The sequence below is a fragment of the Puma concolor genome, chromosome D2 (assembly GCF_028749965.1).
Source record: "Puma concolor isolate L17-30 chromosome D2, mPumCon1.1.hap2, whole genome shotgun sequence".
Taxonomy (NCBI): Eukaryota; Metazoa; Chordata; class Mammalia; order Carnivora; family Felidae; genus Puma; species Puma concolor.
Window position 1 is genome coordinate 81,415,898 of NC_141677.1, and position 9,488 is coordinate 81,425,385.

The 9,488-nt window shown below is 44.1% G+C and overlaps 1 protein-coding gene across 1 annotated transcript in view; it reads left to right on the forward strand.

Annotated features, from left to right (window-relative positions):
• The window catches only part of ABRAXAS2 (abraxas 2, BRISC complex subunit), a 32,670-nt gene extending 24,944 nt beyond the window's left edge, over positions 1 to 7,726 (forward strand). Inside the window, exons 7-9 of the mRNA XM_025917958.2 lie at positions 169 to 253; positions 1,806 to 1,920; positions 5,520 to 7,726. Of these exons, the coding sequence (XP_025773743.2) occupies positions 169 to 253; positions 1,806 to 1,920; positions 5,520 to 5,989 (670 nt within the window). The 3' untranslated portion in view covers positions 5,990 to 7,726. The remainder of the gene's footprint in view (positions 1 to 168; positions 254 to 1,805; positions 1,921 to 5,519) is intronic.
• The last annotated feature ends 1,762 nt before the right edge of the window (positions 7,727 to 9,488 follow it).

A 9,488-nucleotide genomic window follows, 5' to 3' on the forward strand; every position in this document is an offset into this window, starting at 1 on the left:
TAACGTGGGTTCTTTTTTCGTTCTCTTCCGTGATTCTGGTGGCATGGGCGTTGCTGCTGAGACAGCCGCTTGGAACTGCAGCATTTACGTAACGAATTGAGGCGGAAGTGATAGGAAAATGCCTTTCCGGTCGTGATAATTTTGTGACGTCTCTTTCCTGTCTTCTAGTACTGACTTTTTTGACAAGGATGGAGTCATGAAAGACATCAGGGCGATTTATCAGGTGTATAATGCACTTCAGGAGAAAGTGCAGGTAACTCTCTATTTACTAGTTTTTTATCTTATTCATAATGCCCAAGTGCTTTTAATCCTACTTTAATTTTTAATCATCTCCCAACCGACAAATGAATCATGGTCCAAAAGTCAGAACGTGCTTTCCCCAAATAGTAGCAGATGTGTGGGGTAGTTACTCACGTCAGCCTACAAAAGGCTGTCTCATTATGCGCCTGAGAGTAGAGAGTCTGAAGTACGGTATTAGTATTACTGGTTTAAATACTTCTGACCCCGTTTATAACAGTGTTTTCTTTGGGGAAATACATTCCACGTTTAAAGGAGTGCTGAGAACACAGCTGTCTCCATCAGGACACTCGGAGTTGGGACCGCATCAAAGGGCGCCCGTGACCGGTACAGCCCTGTTCCTTCGCTCCGGTTCACTCGCTTCGCCCCCAGCTGCCTCCATCGAGTGGGAGGATCTCCCTGGAGCCTGTTCATTCCTAGTCATTCATGCAACAAGTATTTATGGCAACATCTCCTACAAGCCAGTGATTGAGCTAGGTGCTAACAGTACTTTCCCACGATCTTTTCATCATCCCCAGTGTGTTCCTAGGAGTAATCTGCTCTGAACCCTAAGGACAAAAGAGGCTCTGAGAACCAGAGGGGAAGTGGTGTGGCTGAAGAAGCTCTCCCAGACCTGGAGAAAGCCTAGCTTTGAGGAAGAAGCCCCAAGGAACAGCGAGGGGAGTGCAGGCAGCTACCGAAAAAGAGGGAAGCACACTGATCGGCTTGGGGCCAAAGCAGAAAGCACACACGACGCAGTTTCCAGCGTTAGTGTTCCAGAGTAGGGTCCCGGCCCACCTAGCAGCACAGGGAGCTTTATGCAGGCTCGCTGGTGACCGGCCTACTTTCTGGCAGTTTCTGGTATTTCTGCTATGGAAGGAACGTGCAGTGAAAAACAGCTTTTTGTCCTAAATTCATGACCGTGCTCTTTGCAGGCTGTCGGCACTGTCTGGCCGACCTCGGAGTGGCTGTTCTCACTTCACTGCCGACTGCATAAGGCCTGCTGTGCAGCCGCCAGTAACGCATCGGGTGCCTTGATGGGAGTAGCCGGGTGGCATAGGTGTAGACTCCCTGGCTGTCTTTATTAAGTCTCGACTCGAAACTTTTCCTCCCCGCTCTCCCTAATGATAAATCTTTTCTGTGAAATAAGTTTATTTGTGACATCTGATTTTTGATTGTTGGTTATAAATTAAAGTTGGAAGCCTCTCATTCCTGTCCTATCTGTTGTTCATCCTTTGGATGCTAGACTGGTACGCGAGGGAAAGAATCAAATCTTTCCCATCTTACCCTTATTTTTCAAGAGTCCGGAGGCTCAATAGCATCATCATCTTCACAGAATTAAGGAAGCAAGTCAGTGGATAACAGGACCTGTCCCTTGGGCCCTCCTGATCCCGCTCTGCCTCCCACATCTGCTTTGTGACTCGAGGCAGCGTCTGAGCTCTTCCTAGGGCTCCAGTCAGTGCTGTCTCCGTGGAACGCCTCGTGCTTGAATTTGAAACGGACTGTTCTGTTGTCATTTTTTCCCTCAGGCAGTGTGTGCAGATGTGGAAAAGAGCGAGCGAGTTGTTGCGTCTTGTCAGGCAGAAGTGAACAAATTGAGAAGACAAATCACTCAGAGGAAACATGAAAAGGAGCAAGAAAGAAGTGAGTTTCCCATTACTTTCACCATTTGGTATCAGGGAGACGTCTCGTTTCAAACGTCGAACCACACGATAAATCACGAGAACCCTTCCACACTCGTCCAGCCCCGCGTGAGGCTGATGGCGAGAGAGCGTTTGCTTGTCTCTGAGCTTTCCAGAAGAGAAGTACTGTTTCCCATGGTGTCCTTCCCAAGTCTCTGAAACCAAAAGAGGAGATTAAAAGGAGAAAGGCTGAAGCAAGTGAGAATAAATCGCAGGAAGGGGTTGCCGCAGACTTGTGTGCCTTGACCGCTATGGTCTGTTCATAGCAGACGTGAAGTTCCCGACTGAGTTAGTAACCCCGCACGCCTCCCGGGTGGGGATCATGTCCCGTGTTCATCATACCGCATAAAGGAGCGACCCAATATTCTTTTTTTTTTTAATTTTATTTTTTAAATTTACGTCCAAATTAGCGTATAGTGCAACAATGATTTTGGGAGTAGATTCCTTACTGCCCCTTACCCCTGTAGCCCATCCCCCCTCCCACAACCCCTCCAGCAATCCTCAGTTTGTTCTCCATATTTATGAGTCTCTTTTGTTTTGTCCCTCCCTGTTTTTATATTATTTTTGTTTCCCTTCCCTTACGTTCATCTGTTTTGTCTCTTAAAGTCCTCATAGGAGTGAAGTCCTATGATTTTTGTCTTTCTCTGAGTGACTAATTTCACTTAGCGTAATACCCTCCACGTGGTTCCATCCACGTAGTTGCCAATGGCAAGATTTCATTCTTTTTGATTGCCGAGTGATACTCCATTGTAGATATATACCACATCTTCTTTATCCATTCGTCCCTCGATGGACATTCGGGCCATTTCCATCCTTTGGCTATTGTCGATAGTGCCGCTCTAAACATGGGGGTACATGTGCCCCTTGCTGGGTCGTAGGGTAGTTCTGTTTTCAGTTTTTTGAGGAACCTCCATACTGTTTTCCAGAGTGGCTACACCAGCTTGCCTTCCCAGATCCAATATTCTTTTAACTTCACATTTGATTCATAGGATCACAACAAAAGCTGTAATGTCTGTTTTTTGGTAGCTGTGGATGAATGGATACAATTAGGCTAAGGGAACCAGCCGGTTGAATGAGAATTAGGCCTAAGAATCTATTGATTCCAGCATGGGAAGAGACATGTTTGCCATAGCATCACCACATTTAACATGTGTACATTAAACGTATAATCTTTTCTGACTTAAGAAGAATACTTGCAAACCGGGACATCTGGGTGGCTCAGTCGGTTAAGCGTCCGACTCTTGATTTCGGTTTAAGAGATCGAATCCCACATCAGGCTCTGCACTGACAGAGCAGAGCCTGCTTGGGATTCTCTCTCTCTCTGTCCCTCCCCCGCTTGGATGCACATTCTCCCAAAATAAGCAAATAAACTTAAAAAAAAAAAAGTAACTTAAAAAAAAATATTTGTAAACCAATTAAAAGGTAATTTATATTTCCAGGTAAGTGATACCTGATTCACATTTAGTGTTAACATTTTTTGAGAGATAATCAGAAATGCAGACAAGGATTTCTACACAAGAATAATAATCACAACTTTGTAACTCTAAAATCTTAGAAACAACCTATTGGAGTAGTCAAATAAATAGCAGTAGAATAATTGAATAAATTATGGCATATCTATATGGTGGAATATTGTACAGCCATTAAGGTGAATTTTTAATGACCTGGGATAATACCCACTATATTACCAGCATATTACCAGATAATACCCAGTAATGACCTGAGATAGTACCCAGAAAGCACTAGGATATAAAATGACATAAACGCACAATGTCAGCTATGTTTAAAATACACACACAGGGGCGCCTGGGTGGCTCAGTCGGTTGAGCGTCCGACTTCGGCTCGGGTCATGATCTCACGGTCCGTGGGTTCGAGCCCCGCGTTGGGCTCTGTGCTGACAGCTCAGAGCCTGGAGCCTGCTTCGGATTCTGTGTCTCCCTCTCTCTCTGACCCTCCCCCGTTCATGCTCTGTCTCTCTCTGTCTCAAAAATAAATTTAAAAAATTAAAAAAAAAAAAATAAATAAAATAAAATACACACACACACCAGGCTGGATAATAAGACTGGAATTCAGAAAGGGGGGGAAGGGTTGACATCTAAAATCTTTATCTTTTTTTTTTTTTTTAATTTTTAATTTTTATTTATTTCTTTATTTATTTAACATTTATTCAGTTTTGAGAGACAGAGCATGAGCAGGGGAGGGGCAGAGAGAGAGGGAGACACAGAATCTGAAGCAGGCTCCAGGCTCTGATCTGTCAGCACAGAGCACGACTGGGGTTTGAACTCACAAACCGTGAGATCATGACCTGAGCCGAAGTTGGACACTCAACCAGCTGAGCCATTCAGATGCCCCTAAAATGTTTATGTTTTAACTCCAACAAATCCTGTACTCTTTTCACCAAAAGTCTAATAGTATTATCTAGGCGATAGAATTATGGGTGATCTTATTTTCTCTGTTCTTTTCTAAATTTTGTATGAGTGTTTTTCAAGGCTGTGGACTCCTAGTTGTGGTATTATTCCAGAGCATACACAAAAATGCACTATATTGGGGTGCCCGGCTGGCTCAACCGATGGAGAGTGCAGTTCTTGATCTCAGGGTGGTGAGTTTGAGCCCAACGTTGGGTGTAGAGCTTACCTTAAAGGAAAAGAAAAAAGAAAAAAAAATGTGCTGTATTTATGGCCTAGAACCTGGAAAATTGGCCAACTAATATAGGGCTTTTAAACTTTGAAGGAGAAAATGGTATACGGGTGTATTGTGATGAGTAGTTGTAAAGAGAAATGCTTTTTGATGTCTATCAAAGAAGAAACTCACATTCAAATGACTGCCACGGGTGGTAAGGACTGTTCATTCCCGTCCCCACAGTCTGTAAGCACAGTAAGCAACAGGGGAGGGAAACAGCACAGGATTTGGAATTAGAAGATCTGCCTTTGAGTATCAGGGCCTCACTTCTAGTTGCTCCCTTAGTGAAGTCACTTAGCCTTTGTGAACTCTGGTCCCTTGTGTAATCATTTGGCGAACGGTGATATTAATGACGACTTCAGAAGGTTTTTGTTAAAACCTTCTGAATAATAATAATAATAATAATAATAATAATAATAATAATAATAAAACCTTCTGAAAACCTTAGTATTTTGTTAAATGATTATTTATTTTTGAGAGAGAGAGAGCACACGAGCCGGGGAGGGACAGAGAGAGAGCGACAGGATCCGAAGTGGGCTCTACACTGATAGCAGAGAGTTCGAGCCCACAAACTGCAAGATCATGCCCTGAGCTATAAAGCCGGACGCTCAACCAACTGAGCCACCCAGGCGCCCCCCCGCAGAAGTTTTTTTTTGAGGCTTAAATAAATTACAGGAACATGTTTTGTAAATTATGAAGTAATTATAGGAACATGTTTTGTAAATTATGAAGTACCGTGCACATGTAAGATAATTAAGAGTAGTAATCAGTTTCACTGCTTTGTTGCCATTCCCTGGAACATTCAGGCTGACTGCTTAGTGCGTTGAGATGCAAAGCTGCCAAAATAGAGAAAGTGTTACAGTGTTCTTTGTTTTGGTCCAGGACTGCAGCAGGCGATGATCAGCAGGCAGGTGCCATCCGAAAGTTCGGGACCGGCCTTCAGCCCCCGGATGCCCTACACTGGGCTTGCAGCCGAAGGTAGAAGTACGCTTGGAGACGCAGAGGCCTCCGATCCTCCTCCCCCTTATTCTGATTTTCACCCAAACAATCAAGAAAGTACTTTGAGCCATTCTCGCATGGAAACTAGTGTCTTTATGCCTCGACCGCAGGCCGTGGGTTCTTCCAGTTACGCTTCCAGCAGTGCCGGACTGCAGTGTCCCGGGAGCGACACAGACCTTCCTCCTTCCCAAAGAGCAGCTGGAGACAGTGTCGAGGAGTCCGATGACAGCGATTATGAAAATTTGATTGACCCCACAGAACCCTCTAACAGCGAATACTCCCATTCGAGGGATTCTCGAGCCCTGACACATCCCGACGGGGGCTCCAGGAACACTCAGACCTCCCAGATTTAGCTAAACAAGAAACTCTCCACTTAGCATGGTTTTTCTTCATTGCTTATTGAGAGAGGTTTTTGAGGACTTAATCTGGGGGAGGGGGGAGAACTGCTTTCTCAGAGCCCCGGACACCCAACAGGAGGGTCCCCGGGCACAGAACTAACTGGTAGGAGCCTCACGTCCACCGGTTCCCACCTGCAGTCGCAGTGCGCAGGTTTCGCGACCGAATCATTAAGATAATCAAATTGTCCTAATTCTGGTGCGATTCATGGATGTACTGGTAAATTTAGGCAGAGTGAAACTTATCAACATAGTTTCTGTTCTTTCGAATAAATTGGAAAAATTAGAGACTAAGCACAATTAGTCTATAAATGTTCTATAAATCAAAAACTTACCTCTTGCACTATCATGCCTTGAAATTTACTTTTTCAAAGGGAAACGAGTTTAGCAGCAGCCTTCAAAGAACCTTCTTTCTATGATGAGCCAAATTCATCTTTGCCAGAAAGAAATTTTGATAATTCCAAGAAGCCTGATTGGAACAAATCGGATGGACCTTCTCTTGTCTGCATGACTTTGTGAGATCAAAAGAGAGGGCTTTGTTTCAACTCTTTTCTACTAGCCTGATATCTGTTGTCACTTAAAATGGTTGCCTTTCAAAAAAAAAAAAAAAAATGTAGAGATACTAATTACCAGTAAGTAATCATCCAAATAAGTATGTCATAAAATAAATTACTTATTTTTCTTTCGGGGTATGACAGTGACTGCTTTGTTGCACTAGCCACATTTATGGTCTCTGTTCTGGAGTCTTCCAACCGAAGGACACACAGCAGCAGATAACAGAAAGGAGTTCTGTTCCAGACCTGCGCTTCATGCTGAACAGACTCCAGACACAGTGGAGTTAGCTGAGTTCGTACGTAAGGGATATAACGCATTTAGCAATTCTGACCAATCCTAGTGTTAGTTTTATTTGTGGAGGAAAGACATTTGATAAACCATTTGGGAATCTTGGTGACTAGAGATTTATTTTAAATCTGAATAACCATACTTATTATTTTTTAAATTGCTACTTGGAGGATAGTTGCAGAATGCGTAGAGACTTTCTGTTGGGATGCACTTCTATTTTTATTTAATTACCGCTTGTTTTCTAGTTTTGCCCAGAATGTGTGAAACCACTAAAGACATTCATGAGCGCGCTAGGCTCCTGGTTTGGAAATGACAAGACCCAGCGTTTGTGATGAGGTCAGCCCGCGAAGTTAACGCTTTGGGATGTGACTGCCTTTCCCGTGAACTAGTTAAAACCTGTGAGGATAAGAAAGGTTTTAAAAGAGGCTTAAAATCCGGGTTCTGGAAAAGTAGTTTTATTTCGTTGCAGAGAAGTCGACTCCCTGAGCTTCGGTTCCAATACTAAATGACACCGTGTAGACCGAAAAATGAAATGCTAAAAGTGCCGTTCTTCCGAGATCCACTCTGGGGTCTGTACTTTCCTGCTGTCACTGTTTTGTTGGCCTTACACCACTGCCATTCGATTTGAGATGTTGCAGACCTCTTCATCTGCACATGTGTTCTGGTTATCGGCTCCCTTCTAGCAGCTTCAGCACCAGTGTGAATTTCATTTTTTTAAGTGCCATAGCCATCTCCTCTGTTCAGATTCTGACATTCAGGAAAATATCTTTATTTTTATGCCATACTGAAACCTACAATGTGTATCTGACAAAGCAGTTAAATGTGACAATAAAAACTTATTTAATCATGGTACCACCGTTGTGACGTCTGTCTCAGCACCCACCAAGGTCTTGCCTCAGTTCACTCAGGCCATTCTTAGGAGACTTAATACAGTGTTCTGTCTTTTAAATGTTCGTTCGTTTGTTTGTTTTTTTGAGATAGAGCGCACGTGCAAGCAGGGGAAGGGCAGAAAGAGAGGAACAGAGAGAACCCTAAGCAGGCTCCATACTGTCAGTGCAGAGCCCCACACGGGGCTCAAGCTCACAAACCATAAGATCATGGCCCGAGTCGAAATCAAGAGTCGGACGCTTAACCAACTGAGCCATCCAGGGGCCTTTTAATACGGTTTCCTAAAGGTCACGAAAACTTACCAGCGTTCAGAATTTGGGTAAGGCTGGTTTCGGGAAAATCCGAGAACGCTATTTACTAATATGTTCCTGTTGATTTCAAGGAGCATGTGTTGAGTACCAAGAGAACGGAGTATCCATTGAGTGCAACACTGAATCTTAGAAAGTCCCCCAAAGGCACCTTTCCCATAAGAACTGGTCTTGTTTGAAGAGATTCCTGCCTGAATCAAGCTAACCATGTTTAGATGTTTAGACGTTATAGAACCTGGTGCTCCTAGAGTCATAGGGATTACAGAACTGCCTTCTGATGAGGATCTGCTGGCTAGCGAGCACTTTCTGGATTCTGTGTGAGCCGTTCCCGGTGATCAATGTATCTCTTCCAAAATCCAAGGCGAGAGGCTGTTTCAGTGAGATTTAAAATTTTTTTTGTTTCTAACGTTTATTTATTTTGGGGACAGAGAGAGACAGAGCATGAATGGGGGAGGGGCAGAGAGAGAGGGAGACACAGAATCGGAAGCAGGCTCCAGGCTCTGAGCCGTCAGCCCAGAGCCTGACGCGGGGCTCGAACTCACGGACCTCGAGATCGTGACCTGAGCTGAAGTCGGCCGCTTAACCGACTGAGCCACCCAGGCGCCCCTCAGTGAGATTTTAAAATGGGGGCTCTAGCCCTTCAAGATTCTACTCTGTGTCTCCTCCAACTATTTAGAGAAAAGAAGACAGGATTCTTTTAACTTACTTAGAAGTCTGGCTATGCTTAGTTACATGTTGGAATTGGCTTTTCTGGGGAAGGACCAAAACATAAAAACAGAAATTTCATCCCCAAAATTCAGACTCTAGGGATTTACATTTTAAAATTCCAAAGTGGAGCAGTGACAATAACTGCTTTAATAAAAAGATTTTTTTTAAGTTTATTTATAATCTCTACACCCAGCGTGGGGCTTGAACTCTTGACCCTGAGATCCAGAGTTGCACGTTCCACTGACTGAGCCAGCCAGTTGCTCCCAAAAAAGATTTAAATGTACCATCTTGTGAATCCATTTTTTTTTTTTTTTTTTTTTGGAGCGAGAGAGGGCGTGAGTGAGCAAGGGGCAGAGAGAGAAGGAGAATCCCATGCAGGCTCCACACTGTTAGCATGGAGCCCAAAGTGGGGCTCGAGCTCACAAACTGTGAGATCATGACCTGAGCCGAAGTCATATACGTAACCAACTGAGCCGCCCAGGCGCCCCCATATGTTTTTTTTTTTTTTTTAAGGGTTTATTTTTGAGAGAGCATGAGTGGGGGAGAGGGGCAGAGAGACAGAATCCCAAGCAGCCTCCGTGCTGTCAGCACAGAGCCCCATGCGGGACTCAATGACAAGGTCTGTGAGATCGTGACCTGGGCTGAAATCAAGAGTCCAACACTTAACCGACTGAGCCACCCAGGCATCCTGTGAATCCATATCTTACGCA